Below are 24,787 nucleotides of genomic sequence, written 5' to 3' on the forward strand. Positions count from 1 at the left end.
CTGCTCCACTGCAGCTCGGGGGCCCTAGCGCCCAGCCCGGCTCTCCTGGTGGCACAGCGGTGGCCAAGGCCCTGCCAGCCCCACGCCCTCCTATCCCGTTCCCAATACCCCCAGCCTCCAGCCCTTGGCCACAGTCCCAAGGCTGAGGCTCCCTGGACACTGGCAACCCCAATAGTTGGTATTAAATGCTTTATTTTCAATATTAAAAACCAGTATTTTTAATAACTAAACAATGCTAAATTCATCTTACCAAAAAAAAGGATGAGGTTTTTTTTTTTTGGGGGGGGGGGGGGGGGGGGAGAGGGGGTTGTTCTACCAGGGACACTACAACCCCAGCTGGCAGCGACGGGGCTCCTGGGCAGCGCTGCCTCTCCCTGGCCCCCCACCATGTACCGCAGGAGAGCCTTGGGGGGGGGGGGGGGATCAGGAGGGGCCGTGCCCCCATGGGCCCCTGCAGCAAGAGGAGCAGGTGCTCAGCTGAGCCCAGCCACACGGAGGGACAGCCACCGTGGGCCAAGGGACAGAGCCAGCGTCACTGCAACCCTCTGCAAGGACAGAACGGGGCTAGGGAGCCCAGTGGGGATTTGGCACAGTGAGGACCCCCCCCACCCAGCCACCCTGGAGCAGGGGCGATCCCAGTCCTGGGGAGGGAGAGGGGCCGGGCTCCCCCCAGGCAGCTCTGTGCCCCATCTGCCCCCACCACCAGGCACAGGCATGGAGCCAGGAGCCAGTGTGTCCCCCTGCTCCTCTCCGCCCACCACCCAGTGAGATCCCATCCCAAACCCACCCCTGGCAGGAATTAGTGTTGGGAAGGAGCAGCAGGCAGGGAGCCCAGCCTGGAGAATAGCCCTTGGAGAAGCCACTAAGAAAAAGGCCACCTGTGACCCCCCCCCCCCAACTCCCACACCCTTCCCAGACTGCTCGAGCGCTCCGGTGCTGGAGCGGGGACCTGTACCCCCACGGGGCTCAGGTGCGTGCCCACCCTGGGAAGCAGCAGCAGGACAGGGCCCGTGCAGGGCCACCTCCTGGCAGAGGGGACGGTCCCTGCCCAGCAGCCGGGAGCCTCCTCGCACATGCCCAGGGGACAGGGCTGTAAACTGCAGGGAGCCAGGTGTGTAAACAGAGACAAGGGTGCACGGTGCTGCGCCTGAGGGCTCCCGGCCTCCCTTCGCTTCATGCCTCCCCAAGGGGCCGAAACCAGCTGCCGGGCGGACCTGCCGCTGCTGCCCGCGAGCCCCCGGCCCTCCCCGCGGAGCCGGGGAAGCAGCAGCCCCTGGGAAGGGCACGCTGGAGCAGGGGACAAGTTACACTCGACCATATAAAAAAAATTTCTTCCCCGGGAAGAGTTTGTGTGACACAGCCCCCCAGCAAGGGGCCGCCGGAGCCAGCCGCCGAGGCGGACGGGGGGCACGCAGCCCCCCATGCGTCGGGGCCAGCAGGCTCCGGCGCCCGTCGGCGGAGGCTGGGAGGGAGGCGCGGGGAAGGGACGTGCCGGAGCTGGGGGCACGCCGGCAGCCAGTGCGGATGTTAGAGAAGAGGCGAGTCTACGTTACGCGGAGGGGCGCTGGGGAGAGTCCAGTCGAGTCACGCGTCCCGGGAATCCAAGCACTGAGATGAGCTGGAGAGGCCTCGGGCGCCGGCGATCCCTGCAGGCAACGCAGCCCCTGAGAGCCAGCCGGGAACAGGGCTCTGGAGCCACCGAGGAGGAGGAGGAGAAGGCGCTGGGGTAGAGACCAGACTCCCTGGACCTGCCTTTACCTTCCCCGCTGCCTCCCCATGGGTCCCTTGCAGCCCTGCGAGACTGGGAGCGTCCCAGTATGCACTGGAGCCACCTGGGAGCACAGACCGAAACGGCGCAGAGGTCCCCATACTGCCACCCTGCATCGTGGGGGTGAGGGCTGCAGAGGCAGGACTGGATTGCAGACGTGTCCCTACATGCACCCAGATGTCCCCTCCACCTAGTGTCCTCGAGGTGGCACAGGGCTACCTGCCATCAGGGACACCAGCCCCTCACGCACCTCACTTGATGAGGATCCCCGCGGGCCGGGCCTCGTCCTCGCTCATGTTCCTCAGGTTCCTCTCTGCTTCCTCTGAGGACCTAGCAGGGCAGAGGCTGGTGAGATGCAGGCCTGGGGGCTCGGCCGCTTCCCCAGGCCCTGGCAGAGGCCACAGCAGTTTGGGCACTGCCAGCTCTGCGGGGTCCCAGCAGAGGTGCAGCCCCAGGGGCGGATGCTTGCAGAGACCCTGCACACTCATCACCCCACTGCTCCCCACTTACGCCAGGAAATCCTTCACTTCCTCCACGGTTATGTCGCCGGTGGTGTCCAGCGGGTTCTCCATGCTGCTGTTGGGGGACTCGATGGGGCCGGGGGAGAAGGCCGCCTGGTGCTCCTCGGGGGACCCTGGGGGGTCAACAGGGAGGTCAGGGCTGGTGGGTGGCCACAGTGAGCCGCCAGGCCCATGCCAGCCCCCACGCAGCCCATCCGGCCCCAAAGGAGGGCCGTTGGGGTGCAGCCAGGACACGCAGCGGGGTGACCCTCCAGCCAACCCCCACAGCCAGCGCAGACGGCAAGGGACTGCCTGCGAACCCATCAGACAGACAGCCCAGCCCAGAGTGCCCACGGCCCCGCGCCCGTCCCCTCCGCGGCACCCCCGGGAAGGAGGGTCACTCACGGTCGCTGTCGGCAGGGGAGTGATTGGCCTCGGGGCTGTGCGGGACGTGGGTGCCGTTTGCCTGCGGCAGCTTCGGCGTCACCATGAAGTTGTTGCTGGAAGGAACCAGGGGGGAATGTTAGCGCCAGGTAACATGAGATACCCCCCCCACCCGGGGCAGGGCACAGACACACATGAGGGTGCTTCCCCACGCAGGGAGGGGAGGCAAACAGACCCCCCCCCCCACCCTGAGCTGTCGCAAACCCACGTATCCCCCAGCGAGCCCTGCACCCTCGCAGCAGGTCCCCGGCAGAGCCCATCTCCACCCCAGCCCACCTGAGACAGGAGGTGTCCTGGAGCCTGGAGACCTCCAGGGAGCACAGCGGCTCCGTCACATTCCTGGTGCTCAGGGAGAAGCGTTCAAATTCGGATGGTGAAATCAAATAGAAACCTGGCGGAGGGACAGAGAGTGTGAGGGACCCCCACGTTGGGCTGCAGAGTTGGGGGAGAGCAAGGCCGAGGGGTTTGTACCGGGTGGGCAGAGCCTGGAGGCGATGTCCAGCCTGAGACAGGCATGGCCCCAGCCCCAGCGAAGTGAGCCATCAGGCCCCCACACGGCCCCTCACCTTGGCCGTGCTTGGTGAAGACGCAGGAGGCGATGCCGCTGATGTCCTCCTTGCGGATGCAGCTGTAGTGGACCTGGGGCCGCAGGCCGGGCACCGTGAAGATGTGGATGTCGCCCAGGTTGGTGAGACAGGCCAGGCAGTTCTCCGCGTAGTCCTCGGAGGCGGCGCTGGCGAAGCTCACCAGGGCCACCTTCCGCACCCGGCACCCCTCGTGAGCCGTCAGCTTGAACTTGGTCTTGGCACTCACCTTGGGCAGCGTGAACACCTGGGGCGGGCAAGAGGAGCCAGTCGATCACCCCTGGCTGCAACACCCGGCTCCCACAGAGAACGGAAACCCTCTGGATTTCACAGGGCATCAGAACAGCCTCCCACTGCAGCAGCCCCAGAGAGGCCTCAGCAAAGGGTCGCATGTCCCCCAAGAGCCAGCATCACCCAGATGAGCAGGAGCCCTCAGGTTTCAGACGAGGTGTCTGGGCAATGCCCAGAAGTACCTCATCCCTCCTCGTCACCTCCAGCTTCCGCTTTTCTGGATCACTTTCCTGTGTCCGGTGCTCTGTGCCGAGCAGGTGGGGGCACGTTGCAGTGGCTGAGGACAGAGCCTGGCCCTATGCTTACCTTGAACTGCTCCTCTGAGGAGATGAGCATGGAGTGGCTGCCCTGCATGTCGGGGGCTTTGGCCAGGTCCCGTGAGACCTCGTAGGGCTCGGGCAGTGGGTTCCCCCGCCCATCCAGCACGGCGATGGCCACCACGGGCGCCCGGTGCATCAGCTGGATCTCTTTGCCCAGAACCGCCTCCACCGCACGCTCCGAGAACTTCTCCTGTGACGGCACCTCCAGGGCATAGGCAAACACGGACCCCGAGTTGGTCCCTGCCCACATCGTGGGGCCGTGATGGGCCGCTGCAGGGGCAGGAGGAACATCAGCAGCATGAGAAACCAGCCTCCTCACAGCACAGCACCAGTCAGGCCGGAAAGGCCCGTCTCAGGGGCGCTTTTCCCGAAGCTGCCTTGGCAGAGCAGAGACTGGGAGGTGAAGACAGCAATCCTCATACTTCAGGGCCAGCACTGCATGAGTCAGGCTGAAAACCCCTCCTGCCCCATAGGGCCACCAGCACATGGGTCCAACCATGCTGGAAAGCCCCAGCAGAAGGAGGCAGAAGGGAAGCAGCGAGCTCTGCCAGGAACAGCCACGGACGGGGTTGGGGAGTTCCCAGCCCACGCAGGGGCCGTGGGCCTTACCATCTCGGAGGAAGGTATCCGCGAAGTAGAGGCAACGCACCACCCCTGAGAGCGAGTCGTCTGCCGAGCGGGGCTCAATCCGCCTCTGCACAGGCGTCATCTCCACCTCGGGGGGCCCTGCCTGCTCAGCCAGCTGGGCATTGGCTTCCTGGACCTGGGGAGAGAAGAGGGCTCAGCCGTGGGTCCAAACCACGGCCGGCCATGGGAGAGGGTGCGGGCAGCAGGGCCAAGGGGCTGGGAGAGCCAGGTTATACCCTGCCACATCAGTGCCAGGCAGGTTTGTGCATGAGCCAGAGGGGCCTCTCGGTAATTCAGACCTCATCTTTACACACAGCCCACCAGGCTGCGAGCAAGCAGAGGGGAGCAACGGTGATCTGGCCCCATTTTGCTACACAGCAAAGGAGATCAGGGCGAGGAGCAGTGACAGCCGTGCCAGAGAGGCTGGCAGGGCACAGGGCCAGGCCCCGGGGCAGGGACAGTGCCCACCTTGCTGGACGGGCTGTTGGCATTGACCCTCTTCTTGCCCGACACCCTGCTCTTGCGGATCCGGCGGAAGGACTGCCGCAGGGATTTCTTGAGGGACTTCACGCGGGACAGGGGTCCCTCCATGGCCAGGGAGTCGTTGGGGTGCAACGTACACCTGCAGGCACAGACGCTGCTCAGCATGGCTGCAGACCTCATCCCTCCACTCGAGGGATCGCCAGCGCCTTGCCTGCTGCCAACCAGTGCTGAGCACCTCCCGCCAGCACCCCACCACCCTCCCCCATGCACCTGGCCAGCACTGGGTTGCGTCTGTAGTAGTCGAAGAGGCCGAAGCCGTGGCTGGTGCCGAAGGCCACGAGGTTCCACTCGGAGTGAAGCGTCACGGCGGTGACGGCAGCCGGTGGCAAGCACTGCACCAGCACGCTGGGCTGGAAGCCGGGGGAGAAGGCCACGGGGCCGTTCTTGGGCGCGAGCCGGTCATGGCCCTTCCAGGTGAAGCCCTCGCGGTCCTGCAGCAGGTCGACCGTGGCCACGCTGACGGCATGCTCCGACTTTTCATCGCTGAGCTCCATGACCAGCACCTGGAGGGGACAGAGGAAGGCAGTCAGTCAAAGAAAGGTGCTCTGGCTCACCCTACCCTGGTGCGGAGAAGAGGGGGGGTGCTGCCCACCCTTCTTCCCCCAGCCAGGGCTGGCTGCTCCCAGCACCCGCCTTGCAGCCAGCTGGTGCTCCCTGCAGCGATTCTGCTGGGCTCAAGTGCAAGGAGGGCCAGGACACGCTTTGACAGTGCCACCCAGGGGACAGCAGCTGGCTCTTGCTGCCCTGCTGCAAGCTAGGGGCTGAACCCCGAGGGTAAGAGCCAAACTGAGGACCTTCAAGGACCGGCACAGCTTCCCCTGTGCCGGAGGTGGGCAGGGATTGATGCGTCTCTGTGCCCTGCCTTGGCTCTCTGAGGAAGGAGCTCAGAGGTGCCAAGCACACCCGAGCAAAGGTGACTAGCAACTCCCGGGCTCTGTCCCCCCTCTCTCCGGCACGGCAAGGCCCCCCGCACCCTCGAGTAGCCCTACCTGCCCAGCAGTGCCAGCCACCACCATCTTGGCTGTGTACTTGCACAGAGCGATCTTCTGGATGCCCAGGCGGGGGTCGTCGCTGTAGGGATCAAAGCAGCCCACCTGCGGGAGACAGCGGCACACGGCGCCTTCACGCTGCTCTGGGGCAGACCCCGTCGGCGGCTGGCCCCCTCCTACCCCCAAACACCCGGCAGCTCCCACCTGGTACGGCCAGCGCGTACCGGGCTGGGACACCGGGGCCCCTCTGGGCTTCGTGCCCAGGGAGGAGCAGCCACAGGAGGTCTGCCCCCAGGTCCCTGTGGGGCAGGCCCAGCACCCCATACTGGGGCAGATCTGCGAGATACGACATGCAGAACAAGGGTCCCTTGTGTCCTTGCTGGGCATCAGTGGCAGCTGTACCCTGACGAAGGGGACACGTCCCCTGGAGCACAGCTGGGACAGCTCCGACAGACTCATCCTCCACCCCCTGCCGCTGCCCCCGTGCCAGGTTTGCCCCCTCCCCGTCCCGGCAGCCGGCCAGGGTGCTGCACGGCCAGACGGGTCAGAGCGGCGTGCCGCCTCGCTCCGGGCACGTTACCTTCCGGAAGGGCGGCCACTCCTCCTCGCCGGCCTGGTTCAGGCTGTCGTTGTGCTCGCAGTCCGTCTGGAAGATGTTGGCAGTGCCCAGCTTGTAGAGCGGCTTCAGGGACACCCCCGAGGCGTCCCAGAACCGCACCGTGCCGTCCTCGTGCCTGGGGACACGAGGGAGGCCACGTTATCGCGGGAAGGGCCGCCTCCATCCCCAACATCTGCTGGGCTAACAAGACCTGCCTGTGCGCTTGCGTTTGGCTCCGCGCGGCCGCCGCCGTGCCAGGAGGGGGGAGCGAGCCACACACACAACAAAGGGCCAGGAGGAAGGGGGGGGGGGAGAATACAGCGGGTGACGCATTCTTGCCCGGCTGCCAAGCTAAACAAGAGGGATTGTCAGCCCACCCAACAATAGCCCAGGGCCTTCCCCCCACGGCTCGCCGGCACACTCCACGCAGCCCAGCTGCCCCCGGCGCGAGCAGGGGTTGCCCCCACCGCGTTCGCCACCGGGCTACGCTGCCTCCAGGAAGAGCTCGACCACCGCAAAAAGCACCCGCAGGAAGGGGCTGCCCTGTGTTGCTGGAGGATGCGCTTAGTCCCCCTTTATTCTGGCATACTGGAGGGCTGGTAGGGTGTCCCAAGACACCCCCGCCACACACAACAATTGTGGGGGGAACATGCTCGTCCGCAACACACCAGGAGCTGCCAGTCAGGCTGCAGCCTGGGGCACTTACCCAGTAAGGAGAAGACCTCTCTGTGTGGGCTCCTGGGCCAAGTTCTTCCCTCCACTGATGGGCCACATCTGCAGAGAGCCCATTCATGGGGAGCAGGAAGAAGCATTATACCTGTGTCCCCCCAGCACTCCCCACCCTTGGGAGGCGCTGAGCCCAGCCAGGGCTCGCGCCCAGCCAGCACTGATCTGCAGCCCAGATCCACCTGGAGCGCGCTGTGGGCTCAACAGCTCCACATCTCCCACCCAGCAAGAGCTGTTACTCACCGCAGAGGAGAGCCGGGGGCTCTGCTGCTCCCCTACGCTGATAATCCTCTCCCAGAGCTTGAGGGGCACGTTGGAGATGTGATAGGAGCAGGTGATGGCGGAGGAGTGGAGAGGTGCCAGGTACGGGGCTGGGATGGTAGGCCAGCCCGGGGTCTGCAGGTCGATCACCACCAGCTCTTCCTCCACTAGGACCACGAGGGCACGTGGGTTCTCAAAGCCTGGGGGAGAGATGGGTGCCGGTAGCAGAGACCCCCCGCTCTGGGGATGCCCTCCCCAGCCTGGATGGGACGTACCTCCCTCAGCCACCTCCGCGCCCTGCACAGTGAAGAAGTCGATGACGCGGGAGGTGAAGTCCAGCGTGGCGAGGGTCTGGCCCTGCAGGACACTGACGCAGTGCCGGTCGCCGTAGCTGGCCCTCGGCATGCCACCATTGAAGATGATGAAGGGATTGCTGCAGGGAAGCAGCTGGCGTCAGATACCTCTGTCCCTGCAGCGACTGCAGGGCAAACCCCGGGCTCTGCAGGACACCTTGCCCCACAGACTGGCAAGGCTGAGCCACCAGCATGCTCTCTGCAGTTCATATCTCTTCCAGCACCCAGGTTCCCCCAGCCGTACCTGTCACCCAGGCCCCCGGTGACAGAGGGGAGACTCCAGCAAGCCCGGGGAGAGCCCAGCAAACCCACTGCTGCGCTGGACAGGCACATGCCAGCCCCAAGCCCACCTGGCCGGAGAAGCAACAAGCTCTGCAGGGACATACCCCGATTCGCAGGTTCGCCACAGGATTTTGTTGATGGCTTTGCAAGGGAAAGGACCTGAAATGAAGACAACCCCATGGTTACAACTTCCCCACCGCACATGGGGTCCAAGGACACCTCAGTTTCCTGAGCATGAGATGAGACCCTGGGGGCTGCGGAGTCTTCCCAGCACCCAGGAGCTGGGACAGTGACATCAGTCTAAGCTCCATGGCACTCAGGAGGTGACAAATCAGCCAATGCCACTCTACACCAGGACTCCAAGCCGCCCCTGGACCCTTCCTGCCCTGTTCACTGGTGCCAAGCACAGCACCGGGGTCTCCGAGGGGGCAGGCACATTGTGAAGGCACGATGGGGCCAGGCCAACGCACCGTACGGGATGGTGGACATGACGGGCTGCTGGGTCTTCTGGCAGCTGCTGTTCACCGCCCACACCATGTAGCCCCCATCGCTGTGGGAGCTCACGATGGTCTTGCCGCTGTGCTCCCAGGCCAGGCTTTCCAGTTGCTGCAAAAGAGAAACAGGGGCTTGAAACCGGGGGAAAGGAGGCCCCAGCCCCACCACAGCTCCCCGCGGCAGGAGACAGACCCCCGAAGCCAGTGAACCAGGAACCAGCAGCTCCAAGAAATGCTCCCGGTGCACTGACAGCCAGGAGATGACAGGCAGTCCTGCCCTGTCACACCCTGCCCCAGGCCACCAGCTGCACACCACCCTCGCAAGGTAGCCAAGAGGCCCAGGAAGGCTCTGCGCACCCGGGCGGCTGGAGGCACCGACCGGCCACGGACACCCAGGGCCGCGTGGCCAGGTCTGGCCGAGCTACCTGGTTCCCCAGGAAGAGATGATCCACGGTGCGCGTGCTCTGGTCCCAGATGATCACCAGCCCCCGGCTGTACCCGATCAGGAGCTTGCTAGGGTCCTGGGGGTGCTCCTGGATGGACTCCACTGGCCCCAGCGCCTTCCCGCAGCGGTAGTCATCGGGCACGCTGGCGGCAGAGGAGAGCGGGGTGAGGGGAGGTGGGGGCTGGTGGGAAGGGGCGCGTGCCCGGCCGGCACTCACCTTTGCAGGATCTCGTCCTGGAAGAGGGTTTTCTCCTCCAGCAGCGTGAGGCCAGGGAGCGCGAGAAAGTACACCCCGCCACCCTCGGTGCCCAGGCAGGCCACGTCACAGGCGGACTTCAGCAGGATCACCGTCACCCGGGTGATGCTGGGGGAACAGCTGCAGAGAGAAGCGCGGGGCTGCGTCAGCCGCGCTGCCCCTCTCCGCAGGACACAGGCGCCCCGGGCTGCGAGAGGCGCGTGGCGCGGCGTGGGGCACCCCCACGCGCGGGGACAGCCCGCTGCTCATGGCAGGAGGGTGCCGAGACTCCATCCCTCTCCAGCCCCGCTCCGATGTTCACCCCACCGTCCCCGGTCCCCACTCGGGCGCAGACCCGCCGAGAGGATGGAGATGATGCTCAGGGAAAGCAGCCAGGCAGACTCCAGCTGTTTGGTCATCACCATTCACCGCCATCTCCCCTTCAGCCTAGATGCTAACAGTTCCGTCTACAGCCAGTTACAGAGCCATTAATTACAAACCAGGCCTTGCCAACACCTAAAAAAAGATCACTCGAGTCCAGGACTGCAATTTTCCCCATTGCACGCTGTCTCTTTAAAGTTCCTCCTTGCTAGCTAAAGAGCAGCCGCTGGTTTGGAGCACAGAGGCCAAGCTGCTTCGCTAGAGGGGACATGCAGGGGCGAGACACGCTAACGCGGGGGGCCCTGCCGAACCCCGCACCTGCGGCTGCTCCTCCAGCCGCCGTGGGGATGCAGGTGGCCACACGGGCTCCCATAAGCCAGGCCTCCAGGGGCTGTTTTGCCAGGCACGCTGAGGATGGAGAAAGGGATGGCCAGCCCCCGCAACCGTCCGTCCCCCCTGGCAATCACAGCGCCTGGCTCGGAGCCCTGCTGCAGGCATGCAAGAGGGGGACAAGGACTCACGGCCGGGCATTCGGTCGTGCATGGGACAAGGCAGCTGGCGGATGCGGGGCCGGTCGCACTCCTCTGCCTACTCGCGCTCACCGAGCACAGGATTTAGCCCCAGGTTTTCCTTGCTGGGTTCAGAGCTGTGGTGCGGACAGGCTCAGACCGCAGACCCAGGGCTGTTCGGATAAACCCCATCCAGCAGCTCCCAGCACAAATGGGGCGACTGCCCGGCCCAAGCACCGAGGAGCATCCAGGGCTTGGCACCGCTCCTCTCCTAAAGCACTGCTAGACCTGTGGCAGGAGTGTGCCCAGGGCAATGAAATCCAGTCGTTATCACCTCTGCTTGGGAACCGCCTGGATGGGGAGCCGGAGGCTGGGAGAGCAGCAGCGATCCCTCCCTGCACGCCAGCCCTGACCTCGAGTTCTCCCCTAGGCAACTGCTTTGGCCGCTATCAATAGGATCTTGGCCAGGATCCCAACCTGACCTGGGACGGCGGCTCCTACGCGCCGTTCCCAGCCGCCGCTCCCGGGTGATGCTTTCCACCAGGCCTCGAGCGCTATCGCGGGGTCTCTGCTCCCCTGCTGCAGCCCTTGGACCGGGGCAGCGTCACGACAGGGCAGCCAGCCCTGCTGCAACACCTTCTCCCGCCCTCCTGGAGCCAGGGAAAGCCTTGCAAAGTGCCTTCTGCCCACCGAGCACATCCCAGGAGGCATCCGGAGAGGCTGGGAGCTCAGCGAAAGCTGGCTCAGGCCATGCCCGGGGCAGATCATCCTCCAGCCCCAGAGCCCTGCGGGCAGGGAGCTCGTGCCTAAATGCACTCACGCCGGGACAGCTGCTCTGTGCCCATCCCTACGCGGCCGAGCACAGAGGCTCGGAGCCTATTTCAATCTTCTGTTGTTTTTAAAAGAAAAAAAAAAAAAACCAGCGCACAACTGCATCTGGCAGCGCGGGAGCCAAGCCCCACCCCGGCACATCACAGATCTCAGCCTAAACTCTGGCAGACCTCGCCGGGAGCCGCCTGCGGCCCGCGGCCCGCCCGGGGAGGGGGTGAATCGCAAAGACACGAATTTGCAGAGTGCAGCGAAAAGGCGAGACCCCGGCACCAACGCCCGTGCCGCTCGGCCCAGCCTGCCGCGCGGGGGCTATTTTTCGCCACGGTCGCCACAGCAACGGAGCGAGAGGCGAGCTGCACGCTCGGGCACAAAAGGAGGGCTGGGAAGCGCCGCCGAGCCGGATGCAGGCCGCGAGACGCCGCGGGGGCAGCGCTCGCGGACCCCTTTGCAGCCCTAACGCAGTCCCGGCTGGCGAGAAGGGCAGGAGCAGCCCAGAGCCGGCAGCCCCCCGAGGCCCGCCGCCCAGAGCCAAGCGCCGAGGAGGAAGGAGGCAGGCGGGACGAGTACTTAGCGCTGTCGAACCCTGGGCGTCCCGGCAGGCCGAAGCTGCGCGTCTCCTCGAGGTGGGAGCAGCCCTCCTTTTGGTAGATCTCCCAGAGGTGCAGCGTGTTGTCGTCGAGCAGGGACAGCAGCGAGCCCTGCAACGGCGAGACAGAGAGGTCGGCGAGGCGGCCGGGCCCGCGGCCAGGCTCCTCGCCGCGGCGGCTACATACCTGGCCGGGTAGGAAGTGCATCTGCGTGACGGTGGCCGTCTCCTTGTGCAAGCCCGTGAACTCCACTCCTGGCGCGCCGTAGCTGGCGGGGCCGTCAAAGAAGCAACAACGGCAGAGCCCAACCCCGGCTGACTCCGGCCCCGGCGCGACGCGGGCCCCCGGGCGCACCAGCCCCGCGACCGCCCTTGCCCTGCCACGGTGGAGCTGGCCCAACGCACGGGCCACCCTGGCAGGGAGGCAGGATTAGCCCGACCGCCGCGGGGGTCCCCGCTCTGGCACGCCAGCGCTGCAAGAGGATGCAGGTTTAGCCCAGTTTAACCCCGAAGCCGCAGCACCCCTTCCTCCACGGCCCCTTTCAGGGCATCGCGGGTCCCCCACGGCCTCGGGGGGAGGCCGCGCAGGACATCCCACGCGGCGCCCCCGGCCCGCTCCCCCTTGCCCCCCGCCTCCCCTTCCCCGCCGGCTGCCGCGGCCCCTCGGAGCCGCCGCGATCCCTCGCCGAGGGTCACCAAGCAACCAGCCTCCGGCTCGCGCGTTGCTGGGAGCAACCCGCGCTCCCGCCGCCAGGCTCCACGCTATGCTTATTCAGCAACTCCCCCTGCTCGTTTCCTGTCCCCAAACCCACCCCAGCTCCTGCAAGAAGGGGCCTGGAGCAGCCCCAGGCGGGGAGGGAGCCCTGCGGCGGCGAGCCGGCGGGCTCGGGCTGCACGAGGCGAGGGGCTCGGTGCCGCCGCAGCCCAGGGCGGGCTCGAATCCGTCCCCTTCAGGGGATCCCGCACAGCCTGGGATTTGCAGGCTTGATCCAAGAAAACAAGTTTAAAAAGAGCCAGCAGCCCAGGCTATTTCCGCAGGGCAGGACCTGCCCTGCCGTCTCCGAAGCGGGCGTTGGGACCCCCGGCCGCAGCGCACCCCAGCCCTCCCGGGCCCTTTTGGGCTGGCTCCCCGGCCCTCTGCAGCCCCGTCCCCAGCCGCAGCCTCCCGCTGCATCGCAGGGTGCGGAGAAGGTGACATGACGGATTTGAGTCACTTCCCAACCTCGTTTCACTGCCCAGTTACGCTCCAAACGGTCGGCGCACCGGAGACGAGCGCCCGACGGGCTGGGGATGCCTCCGATTAGCCGCGCTCCTTTGGGCCCGGACAACGGCGTTAGCTCTCGGCGTCTCCAGGACCCTGAACTTTCCCACGGGCTCCTTCCGTGCCACCCGACCCGGGGCAGCAGCGCTGCCACCGCCGCCCGGGGACGGGCACAGCCCGGTCCCCTGCTCCAGGTGTCCCCACGGCGCTGGGCCGTGCCGGCACGGTTCAGGACACCAAACGCTTCCCATGCCTTTAACCCGCGCGCCCGGCACTTCCGACTCGCAGCGGAGGCAGCGGGGCCGCCCCGGGTCAGGAAGCGGGTTGGCAGGCGGCCGGGGCCGGGCCGGCTCCCGCCCTCCGCCACCCCCTGCTTTCTCACCCGCGCACGCGCGCGGCGAGGACGCGCGGAGCCGCCGGGCAGCCCGGGCCAGCCCGGTGCAGCGCGCACCGGCTGCAGGGTGGGGTTTGGTATGCGCCGCCACGGCCTCACTCACCCAACTGGTCCCGGCTCCTCCGCCGGCGACGCGGCGGAGCAGCAACCGCGGCGGGCCCTCCGCCGGCTCCAAGGCTGGCGCAGCCGGCTGCGAGGACCCTCCCGGATCCGCACCACGCGCCCCCTCCCCGGCACGTCCCTAAGAGGAGCCCGGAGCAGCTACCAGCTCGCTGCTCTTCCCACCGCGGGGCAGCACCAGGGAGAGCCCGCGTGCCCGGTCCATCGCGCGCGGTCACGGCTCAGCCCCCGCGTGCGTCGGGTCAGCCAGGACCCAGCTCGCGCGGGGGCTGCATCTCTTGCACCCCGAGGCCGCGTCTGGGCTCACCAGGCTGGAGGACGTCCCGAGACGAACCCTAAAAGCAACATGCCTATGCGGTCCTTTCCCCAGGTCACCCATCGCCTCCCCAAAGCACGGACCCGTGCTCTCGGAGCAGGGAACCGGCCCGGCAGCTCAGCCCGGACCGACAGGCAGGAGCTGTCTGGCAGCACCACGCATTGCCGAAGCCAGGCCAGGCCAGGCCCGCCGAGGCTTTGGGGACGTCCTCGAGGAGCCAGACAACCGGGTTTGAGATAAGTGGAGCATCAGACACCATGGAGAAAGTAATAAGGCAAAACTCCCGCTGCGAAGCGCCAGCTCCACATGAGCATGTCGGGGGTCCAAGCGCAGGGACCCCCGCTTCCCGGCAGGACGGGAGCTCCCCCAGGGGGGCGACAGCCCCTCGCGATGCGGGGTCGTCCGCAGCCTGCTTCACCCAGCCCCGGCCACAGACCAGCAGCACCAGCCCAGCCATCTCCTCAGCCGCGTGGCTGGCACAGGGCTCCCACCTCGCCTCGGCCCCGCAGGCGGCAGCGGCTTCCCCGGCACTGCCGGCTCTGAAGCTTCTTGTCTGCAGCGACCAGCCGGGGCCGAGCAGGAACGAGCCGTACCACCAGGGAGCTGCATCCCAGGAGGTGCCCGGCTGCAGCTGTAGGCATCACTGCGGGCACCAGCACGGTCACGCAGGACCGTGGGGCCCAGCTGCCGCAGGGCCCGGCACGCTGCCCGCTGCGCGGCTTTGTCTGCAGCCGGACACCTCCAGGGCGCCCGCGACGCGGCGCAGGGAGGGGAACGTCTCCGCGTGCTGCCTACAGCCGCGAGCTACGGACACCGGGGAAAACAGCTCTGGCTGCACCGATCGCGCATGGCCCCTTCCTCCCTTCCAGCCCCGAGCCGAAACACAGCAGCGAGAGGCCGCTGGGGCGTTACCACCTTGCAGAGCCTCACCGTGCCACGGGTGTAACAACCTGAGACCCCAAAACAAAGCCCCCGCGGAGGACGCACAGGGCACCAGCACCCCTCTCCAACGGGTGCTCCCAGCGCCAAGTCGCCTGCCCCAGTTCCCAGCCCTGCTCCTCCGAACGGCAGCCCATAGCCGCTCGCCCCCGGGAGGAAGGAGCAGGAGCAGGGCCTGGAGGAAGCAGCCACGGCTCGCGAAAGGCCGGTAGCCGCAGCGAGCGGATGTCTATTGTCTCCCGCCGCCTGCGGGAGCACGGCGGCAGGAAGCGCTGCTGGAGGAGCCGCGGCTCGCAGGTGAGCAGAGGGACGGAGCAGAGGGGTGGGCAGGGGATCCCCGGCCGGCACGCAGCCTGTGCGGCACGCAAACGGCATCTCTCCCGCTACCTCTGCGCCGAACAGGATCAATAAATCCACGCGCCAGCAGCCGACTCGCGGCCCACGGGCTCCTTACAAGGAGATGGCATGCATAGCCCAGCTTGGGGGTCACCACAGGTGCTCCTCTACGCCCGGCACGCCGAGCTCGGGACAGGGCACAGCCACATCCGGCACACGGGACGGCAGAGGCCAGCTGGAGGCACCGCTCCAGGAACGGCTGGAAACAAGCTCCCGTGGAGAGATCATACACCAGACCCAGGACACGGCGCTCAGAGTGCCCTGGGCACGGAGGAGGATCCCAGCCAGAGCCTGGGATGGCCCCTCGGTGCAGCCCCTTGGCAGGAACAGCCTTCGTCCTGCTGGGGGCTGGAGAAGGGGCTGAGCTGCCCCAGCGCTGTGGGACCCGACGGGGACGGTGCTGCCGGGGCGGCTCTTCCAGGCAGCGCGTGAGCCGCGGGCAAGGCAGGAACGGGATGGGAGACAGGGGCACCGCGCTGGTCCTGCTCTCCCTGCTAGATCCCCGTCGCTGGGATCCGGAGATGGAGCCGGAGCCGGCTGGTCCCCGGAAAACATCACTGCACCCGAGTGCGGTTCGGCGAGCAATCGGCTCGCCCGGGCCCCGCATCGCCGTACCGGCCATGCACCAAAGCTAACCGCCATCGGGGCACGCAACGGGGCCGGCCCTCCCCGGCGCTCGGACCGGCTCCCTGGCGAGCCCGCAGCTGTAAGCCGAGCCGGGGTCCCGGGCAGGATGCAGCCCTCGGCCGCTCCGCGCCGCTCCGGGGCCGAGCGGCCCACGACGTCGCTGCCGGGCTGCCACCCGGGGCAGAGAAACACCGTCTTTGTGCTCCGGAGGTAGAAGAAAGGGAGCTCCGGTCTGGGGGAGGGGAGACGATCCGCTCAGGAGGCGTCCCGGCCCCCCCGGACCACGCCGCAGCCGCCCGCGCGCCTCCCCGCTCCATCCGGGCCCGGCCGAACGCCCACCCCACATTCCTGCAGCGCGGGGCCTCCGAGCGCAGGGACAAATCGATTCCTGGCCGCCCGCCAGCAGCCCTCTGAAGTCTCTTTACGCGCAGTGAGCAACAAAGCCCTGCCAGGCCCCACGGAGCCCTGCCAGGGCCGCTCCGCGCCGCCGGCCGCTGGCTACGTGCAGCCGCCCGGGCACCCCGGTCCCCCCCGCTTCCTCCTCCCGTCGCTGCTTCCCGGAGTGGCCAGAGGCAGCGAGTCGCGGGGACGAGGAGCACCCTTCTCCCGGGCCCCGCACCTCCATCCCGGCACGCTCCCGCCACCCCAGACCCAGCTCCGCGGCTGGGCAGCCCCGAGGCCCCGCTACCCCTCGCGCCGGCTGCAGGGTTTATCTGGCAGCTGCACAAAGCCAACGCGTTCTCTACCCAAACGCTGTTTCAGCCGAGCAACGGCTCCAATCGCCGGAGCGACACGGGGAGGAAAGGCCCCGCTGCGGACCAGTGCACGGCACTGCACGGGCCCGTACGTAGAATAAGGGTGCACCCGGGCCTGGGAAGCACCGACCACCCTGGGATGCTGACAGACGGGTCCCTGCTAGCACCAGGGTCACCTTCCCCCAGGGAAAGAGATGTGACAACAGCTTTTCCCCCAGCATTTCATCCGGCTGTTCCCTGCTCCCTAGCAGAAATCGCTGTTCATCCTCCACCTACAGTTTGCATTCCCTAAACAGACAGGCAGGAGGGCTCCTCTGCACGGGTCCCTGCCCTCGCAGAGGGGCTGCGGGGACAGAGCACCGAGCACCCTGGGCTCGCCCGCCCGTGCCCCTGGGCTCCCTCCGGCCGGCGATGCTGGCTCCCCTCGTCCGCAGGGCTCTTCCCCACTGGCCCCGTTCCACCGCGGGGTTTACGGTGTGGCTATTTCAAGGCGAGGACGTCTCCATTCATACATCAGGCGTTTGAGACGACGCAGCAGTTCCTTCCCGCTCCCCACCCACTCCCGTCTCCCCGCCTGCGGTTCCCCCTTCCCCCCGAGACGTGCATCCCGGGCCAGATGCAGGCCAGCTGCTGCAGACGGACGCGGCCGAGGGCCGCCCGGCCCCAGCGTCGCCCGGTCGCGCTAACCGGGCCAACCGCGTCCGGGGAGGCTGCTGCGTCCGAGGCCAACCGCTGCCTCTGCTGGGATTCGGGGAAGCCAGCGAGAGCTCTTACCTGCTGCCCTCGCGGGGCAGCCCGGAGAGACCAGCGCCGAGGAAAAGGATACATCTTCACCGCTCCCGACTTGGTGCCGATGGCCATGATCCTCAGCTTGGGGTCGTAGGCCAGGGAGCTCGGCTGGTTGGGGAAGCCATGCTCCACCGTCTGGGGGAGAGAGGAGGGTCAGAGCAGAGATGGGAGCCCTGCGGCACCTCCGTCCTCCCCACCCCGGTCCTCTGCTGATGGAAACCATCCACGTCCCCCGGCAGCACCGGAGGCGGCCAAAAAGCATCACCAGGAAAAACAAGGCCCCCTCAAACGAGGAGCCGGTAAAACCCTTGGCCGAGGCAGAGTCTCCGGCCCCTCGGGGTGGCTCAGGGCCTCCGCGGCCCACGCAGCGCAGCTGCGGACGCCGCTAGCCCGGCTCCAGGCCCGCGGCTCCCGGGAGCCCTTCGGCAGGAGGGGAAGGGAGCGGCGGGGAGACGGATCCAACTTGGCCGCGGAGCCCGCCAGCGGCTCCCCCAGTTCCCCAGGCCTGGCCGGCTTCCCTGGCGCGCCGGCTCCGAAGCCCAGCCCGGCTCCCACACGCCAAGCGTGCAAAGCGCCACGCAGCGGAGCCCGGATTTGGGCTTCACGGCACAAACATCCCGCGGCCAGAGCTGGAGGCTGGCGCGGCCGACGGGTGCTCATCGCCAAGGGTCATCTCCTGCACGCGATCCACAGCGCTGCCCTGGCTGCACCTCCCACGCTCCCTCCATGGAGATGATCCCACTAGAGACACGCCGCAGATCCAGGCCCCACCAGCATGACCCACAGCACCGCAGTCAGCAAGGGACTTGTCTCCAGCAGAAAGGATGCTAAGGACAGCAGGACAGCTCTGGGAGGACGGCTCTGTCCCACCGACCTCTCCCAGCCCAAAAACTCCCCAGCACAAACCGATTTAGACTGATGCTTTTCAGAGTTCAGCCTCCCCCCAGGCATCAGGCACTCTCCCCAAAACCTCGGCCAAGGGCACAGCGGAGGCGACCTCCGGCCAAGGAGAGGCCGTCCAAGCTAGCAAGAGGCCTGAGCACAGGCCTACAGCCAGGACACTACCTTGCTAAAAGCCAAACCTCTGCTTCAGCGGAAGAAGTTAATCAGGAGAGCAGTCGTTCCCAAACTGGCTGGGCCCTCAAAGAGAGGGATGGGGGACCAGGACGAGCACAAAACGCAGCAGCAGCGGGACTGGCCGCTGGCCTCCCGCCCCCTCCCCGCACTGACACCGGCCAGCTCGCCTGCCAAGACGTAATGTAGAGCAGACCCAGGATGTCATCAGCGCAATTACAAGCCATAACGCAAAGTGCGCACAGATCTGTCCCATAGCTCTCGTGCATATTTTGGCACAGCCGAGACCAGCACAGAGCCTTTTGTGCACAGGATGTTCTGCACTAGCCTTGCACGAAGGGCAGTCCCCAACCCCGGGCAGACCCCCCCCCCCGGGCTCATCGCCAGTGATGCAAGCCGGCCGGAGCGCGTGGCGGCTGGCGATCCCTGCCCCGGCCGCGGCTAGGAGCCTCCAGCGCCTCCGCAGAGCCGCGCCGCTGCACGGGACGCTGGCGGGAGGCGAGCGAGGGTTTGCTCCGTGCTCACCACTGCTTCATGAGAAAGAGCCTGCCAACGGATCAGCTTGGAGAAGGGACCCATCCAGCGGCTTTCAGGGCATCCTGGAGGGAAAGGGGCCAACCGAGGCCTGCTCACCCATCACCCCAATCCTCTGCCCTCGGTCCCCACCACCATGGACAGCCTGGTTCCTACTGCTGCCCATGGCCCTTCCCACCACGTGGTGCTAGATGGGTAGAGGAGCCCTCCCACAGCTAAATCCCTGCCCGAGGGCAGGACGGCACAGGAGGAAACACACCGCCACGCTTGGCTCAGCTACGGACCACAGGCTCACCCTGGCCACGGGCTCTCATCAGGGCACGGCGCTGGCATCGCGCTAGCCCAGGAGCGGCTCGCGCCCAGCTCAGCTCACCGTGCCGTTGCACAACCACCTCCGCTGGCATGGGGGAAATGTGGGAGTGGAAACGTGGCCCGGCAGGAACTGTGTCATCCAAACAGTGGCTGCAAAAATTCATAAACAAGTGGTTTACCTTGCAGCCACCCCAGCGCAGGGTCCCCCGCGAGGAGCGGAGCGCGGCGCTGCCCGGGTTCGCCTCCCTGGCCGCAGCGCCTCGCAGCTTTCCAAGGAAAGGAGGCAGAACCAGGAGAGCTGGACGCTCAAGTGACTCGGAGCTGAGACCTTCCCCAGCCAGAGCCGCACACCGGGGCCTGCAGGCATCTTCCCAAGGAAGTCCCGGATGGCGGCGCTCCGGCAGCGTGCCCGGGCTCGTCGTCTCGGGAGAGGCTGTGCCTCCTTGCAGCGGGAAGTCGGAGGGGCACCTTGCCACCGCCATCCTCTCCTTCGGCGAGAGCCAGGAGCCCTCGGGGGAGCAGCCCCGGGGGCAGCTTTGCCAAGCAGCGCGTACAACAACTGTTTGCCATTTGCATGATCAAGCGATAGGGAGGCCACTGGAGCCAGACGGGCAGGATCCCTGCCCGCTCCCTTTGTCCGGGGCTGCGCAGAGGCGCGCCAGGGCTGCGGAGAGGCTTCTCGCACCCACCTGCCGCGCACAGCTGGCGCGGCACAGCGCGACACCACGCGAGGCTGTCGCGGTTCGCTTCCCCGGGACCTCCCCGTGCCCTGCTCTCCTCCGGGGGTGGATTTCAGGAGTCCTTTGAAAGCCCCCGGCTGCGCTCCCGGCCTGGATGAGGGGCTCTGGCTCGGAGCGCGAGTTTGAGGACTTGTTGCAAGCAGCCTCCAGACTGCTCCCGGGTCCCTGCGCACCTGCATCGACGCACTCGGCGTTTCCCTACGCAATAGCCAGCCGCAGACCACGTGCCAGACCCCAGGAGCCTGCTCCCGGCCCCTTCCAGATCCCCAGGACACCCCCAAACCCGTGGCAAAGGCCCCAAAGCCTCTCCCAGGGTGCACCCTACGCTCAAGGACATAAAGCTGACTGCAGGCTCAGTCTCACTCCCCACGGGACAGGAGCCGCTCGGGGCTGCCACAAAACTGCTTTAGGTGGGGAACCGATGAGATGGCCTCGGATGCTGCCCACCAAGCGCTCTCCCACCCCGGGGCAGAGACCTCGCGGGGGTCTCGAGCCTGGGCAGCCTCGTGCCGGGGCTGGGAAGCGGCGAGGAGGTTGTCCCCCGCTGCCTGTGCAACAGATTCCTCATCACTCCCAGCCCCGTATCAAGCAACAAATTACACGGCGGTTGCAGTAGCCTCCAGGGACCGCGTTCGGAGGCCATTCATTTTCTTTGTTAACAGGTCCCCAGGGTGAGAGGTTAGTGCATCGGCCCGCTCCCCCCACGAGCCCCGGGCGCCCGGTGCAGCACTCCCTCCCCGCACCGAGCCCTTCCTCCCACCAGGCACCCGGGGCTGCATCCGGCAGGCTGGGCTGCCTGATCCAAGGCATGCTCTGGGCCAAATTACAGCAAATACAAGGCAGATTTCAAGCTCACAAGTAAAAACAAGATCTTAATAGGAGTCAGGTGGGCAGCCAGCGTCCTGGAGTGCTTGGCCGGCCGGCACGGAGCTGCTCCCTGGCTGTTTCCGCTGCGGCCTGGAGACTCTTGTCTCCAACACCCGCAGGAAGAGCCCCTCCGAGCACAGACCTCCCAGGCAGCCCAGGGCTCGCGCCCGAGCAGGACCCCACTGCACAATCCTGCCGGCACAGCCCGCCGGCCCTCTTCCAGCACGCGGCTCGCTCGAGACGGATCCACAGAACTGAACGGGAGCCCCAGGCTTTGGTTCGAGCTCTGCCGGTGGCTCCCTTGGGACCACGCATGCCGTACCCGTCCTGCACAGCCCGTACGGCAGAGCCCGGACCACGCCACGTCCATCGGCTGCAGCCCGCCCTGGCCACGCTGCCCGAGGACAGGGTGCGAACGAGGGGGCTCCTCCTGCACGCACGGGGGTCCCCATCACCCTGTACTTTTCGGTGAGCTGCAAGCGCCCAGCCCATCGGCTGGGCTAGGCAAACAACGCAGCTATCTACTCCCGCTGCTGAAGGACACGCTGTTTGGTCTCTGCTCAGCTGGGGGCCGCTCCCGCTGTTTTCCTACACCTCAGGGTCATCCGATGCAAGGAGAGCCCTGTCCCAGCACCGCAGTGGGCTCAGGATGGAGATGCAGCAAGCCAGAGCCGGGCATCTGTCCCTAGAGCTGGCCGAGGGGCAGCAGGCCACGGCTAATGCTCAGCCCATCCCGCACAAACAGCAGATGAGCTGCAAAGCCGCGCAGGGGCCAAGAGATGCAGCCAGCAAACGAAGGCTCGGGAGGCTCTTCCTGCAGCCCTCCGCCAGCTGCCGGAGATATTTAGGCCGCGTCCTGCGACTAACGGGCCTGTATGCCAATCCTATCAAACCGAGTTAGCTCCAGGGGGTCTATTCTCTCAGCTCAGGAGCTTCACGCAGAGCTCATTAATGGGAGACTAAATCCTCATCATGTCTAGAGGAGCAGATTACACAGTCCCAGTTCCTGTACATCCCGTATGCCAGCGGGGAAAAGAGGAGGAAAGATCAGAGCCCCGTGTCCCCTCCGGCGCAACGCCAAGACGGGAGCCCCGCTGCGACCGCGTGGCCCTGCCCCAATCGGGGACCACCAGCGCCAGAGCAGACGTCACCAGCTGACATCCCAGGCAGGGGGCAGTTAGCGGGCTCGGGGGCACCAAACCCGGTCTGGGGAGCCCAGGGAGAGCAGACGGCAGCGGGTGCCCCCGGCGTCGGGCCACGCAGCTGAGCCTCGGCTCTCTGCAGAGCTCGCGAGCTGGAAGGAGGCGGCGATTCCCGGCGCGCCGGCCGGGCAAGAGGAGAGACGAGGCGCCCCGCAGGGATCCACGAGACGGAGAAGGAAACCCAGAGCGAGCGGAGGGCAGGGGAGGTCGGGAAACGTCCTCCCAGCCCTGGGCGGGCAGCTGCAGCCCGCTCTGCCTTGGCAGCGGCCCGGGTGCCTTCGGAGACAGCTCTCGGGATGGGACCTGGGCGTGCAGTCTCCCGAGAGCCGGCCGCACCTACGAGCTGCTTCCCAGCAAAACGGGGCTGCACGGAGCCCGGCACGGAGCCCGGCACGGCGGCCGCACGGGGCCAGCTGTGGCTTCCCAAGGCCACAAAACATCCCGTGGCGGCCGGGAGCCCGGGGACCGCGGGTGGACGTGCTGCTCCCGCCGCCGATCTCGGGGCGGCTTCCCCGCCGCAGCCCCTGAAAAGGTTAATTTTAAGAGCCCAGCAGGCTCGTTAAGGCTGCACAATAAAGAGACAGGAGCACAGGGGAAAAAAAAGCTGTAAATCTCCGCGACGCAGCTCTGCCCTTCAAGGGGGAGAGCGCCCGGCTCAGGCACCGGGGAAACTTTGGGCCTTTGATCCCCACCCCGCGGAGGCGGCTTCGGGGAGCGACCGGCCCCCGCCAGCCCCGCGGCCCCTTCGCGACGGCGGCTCGGAGCCGGAGCCCGTTTCCGCGTCGGGGCGGCCTGTTCCGCGGACGAAGCGGGGTGGGGGGCACGTCCCAGGCGCCGGAGCGGGGCTCTGCCCCCCGCGCGCGCTTTCGGCTGGCTATTGTGGCCGCGGCATCCCGGAGGCACGCGGAGCCCTCCGCGAGGGAAGTCGTAGAGCTCTCCCGCGGCGGGGTTTCGTGCCGCCGGGCCGGCCGGAGCGCCGAGCCGCGTCCCGGCTCTGCCCGCGCCGCCGGTCCCGGGCACCCAGAGTCTTGGGGGGGGAGCTGAGGGGAGAAGGAGCCGGGGAGGGGGACACCTCGCCGCTCCAGCACAGCCCCAAAGGGGATGCAAGGGACCCCCCCACCCCAGAGCTAAAAAGGGGGGGAAATAGGGGTGTCCCTCAAGGTTGGGGGGGCGCAGCCTGCCCTGGGGGACCCCCCACTCCTGAGGGAGGGCAGCCTGCCACAGGGGACCCCCCCACACCCCCTCCCAGGTGCATCTGCACCTCGGGGGTCCCCGTACGAGCCCCCCCCCCCCCGGGGTCACATCCTGCCCCATGGCAGTCCCATAGGCTGCACCTCGGGGGCTCCCCGATCCCCGCTCCCTACAGCCCCCAGGGGGGCACCCTGCCCCGGGGGGGGGGGGTCCCACACACACTGCCCCCCGTGCAATGCTCCCCCCACCCCCGGGGGTGCATCCTGCCCCGGGGGGCCCCGCATCGACCTCCCGGAGCGGGAGGGGGGGGTCCCGTGCATTGCTCGCCCCCAGGAGTTGCAGCCCGCCCGGGGCGTGCCACAGCTGCACCCCCGGGGGCGCGGGGCGGGGTACGGGCACCCCCGGTAGGGCCCGTGTCCCTGCAACCTCGGGGGGCGCCTCCCGTGCCCGGCACCCCCGCGGGGTGGGGGTCCCGGTCCCGCTGCCGCACCTTGCTGAAGGCGAAGAGGTCGTGCCGGAGGCGGTCGCGGTGCGGGTCGGTGCCCTGCCGCCGGAACCGAAACTTCATCATGGTGGGGCCGGTGGCGGCGGCGGCGCGGCTACGGGTACCGGGCGGGGCCAAACGGCGGCGGCGGCGGCGGCGGCGACAGCGGGCGCTCCCCCCGCCCCCCGCCCTAGCGCGCGCCGAGCCCCGAGCGCCGCGCGCCGAGCCCGGGCAGGCACCGCCGCGGCGGGGCGGGGCGGGGCCAAGCGCCCCCGCGCCGTGACGGGCAGCCCGCACCGCCAATCGGCGCCCGCCCGCGCCGCGCATGCGCCCGCCCGCCCGCGAGAGGGGGTTGATGGGAGTTGTAGTTCCCGCCCCTGGCCCGCCGCCCTCCCTGGGAAGCTTTTCCCCCCCCCCCCCCCTTCTTTTCTTCCTTTCTTTCTCTCTCCCTCTTTCCGCAGAGCCCCGGGGTGAGGCGGCCGCAGCCCGGCAGGACAAGCCCCCCCTCCCCCCACCGCCATTTCACCCACCGAGGCGTGCAGCACCGCGAACAGTCGTCGTTGCCGCCCGCAACACTAGTCACTAATTAACACAATTAATAATATTAAGGGCCGCAGCGGTCTTGTGGCCACGCTGGGCTCACGCCACGCCGGCTGCCATGAATCGCCACCCGGGGCCTTGGCCTCCCGGCTGCCAGGGAAGGGCCCAAGGCCCGGCCCGGCCTGGGGGCCCATGGCGGCCACGGGACATCATGGCCTCCGGGCCTCGCGGGCCACCCGGGGCCTGCGTGGGGACCGAGGGGGACAGGGCGGATCCCGCCAGCCCCTGTGTTGGGCATGTTTCCCCCTCCCACCCCACGCTGAGCCCAGCGCCGCTCGGGGGAGCAGCGGGAGCCACCGCGGGCCCCTTGGGGCCGCCTCGCCGCCCGCCGTATTAGTATTCGGGAGCCGTCACCGGCCGGCGGCCGATTGTCTCCGCGCCGCCGCTGGGCTGGCAAATGCCCCCCGCCGCCCCGGGCG

At 67.6% G+C, this 24,787-nt stretch overlaps 1 protein-coding gene across 4 annotated transcripts; it reads right to left on the reverse strand.

The window, feature by feature from the left end:
- Positions 1–285: 285 nt before the first annotated feature.
- On the reverse strand, positions 286–23,980 carry LLGL1 (LLGL scribble cell polarity complex component 1). 4 transcript variants are annotated; one of them, XM_068907937.1, is made up of 23 exons: positions 23,775–23,980; positions 17,402–17,499; positions 11,955–12,036; positions 11,764–11,879; positions 9,443–9,601; positions 9,206–9,368; positions 8,757–8,892; positions 8,391–8,445; positions 7,927–8,084; positions 7,634–7,851; positions 7,371–7,438; positions 6,647–6,800; positions 6,067–6,171; positions 5,288–5,580; positions 5,003–5,156; positions 4,517–4,670; positions 3,894–4,177; positions 3,279–3,543; positions 2,989–3,103; positions 2,674–2,768; positions 2,279–2,402; positions 2,019–2,098; positions 286–1,689 (listed from the first exon to the last, which is right to left on the reverse strand). In XM_068907937.1, the coding sequence occupies exons 1-22, from the start codon at positions 23,853–23,855 to the stop codon at positions 2,020–2,022; spliced, it is 3,156 nt and encodes a 1,051-aa protein (XP_068764038.1). In that variant the 5' UTR covers positions 23,856–23,980; the 3' UTR covers positions 286–1,689; position 2,019. The 4 variants fall into 4 exon arrangements, with proteins under 4 accessions (XP_068764038.1, XP_068764036.1, XP_068764037.1 ...); XM_068907935.1 differs by having other exon boundaries at positions 286–1,646; positions 11,749–11,879; positions 23,775–23,971; XM_068907936.1 differs by having other exon boundaries at positions 11,749–11,879; positions 23,775–23,971.
- Positions 23,981–24,787: the final 807 nt, after the last annotated feature.

The sequence above is a fragment of the Struthio camelus genome, chromosome 15 (genome assembly GCF_040807025.1).
Source record: "Struthio camelus isolate bStrCam1 chromosome 15, bStrCam1.hap1, whole genome shotgun sequence".
NCBI lineage: Eukaryota > Metazoa > Chordata > Aves > Struthioniformes > Struthionidae > Struthio > Struthio camelus.

Bases quoted from the DNA above. Each gene is read 5' to 3' on its own strand.
- LLGL1 (XM_068907935.1), bottom strand. From the start codon at position 23,855: ATGATGAAGTTTCGGTTCCGGCGGCAGGGCACCGACCCGCACCGCGAC. The intron at 7,439-7,633 runs GTGAGTAACAGC...GGCTCTCTGCAG, and splicing joins GCCCCCGGCTCTCCTCTGCG to ATGTGGCCCATCAGTGGAGG. The intron at 5,581-6,066 runs GTAGGGCTACTC...TGTCCCCTCCAG, and splicing joins TGGCTGGCACTGCTGGGCAG to GTGCTGGTCATGGAGCTCAG.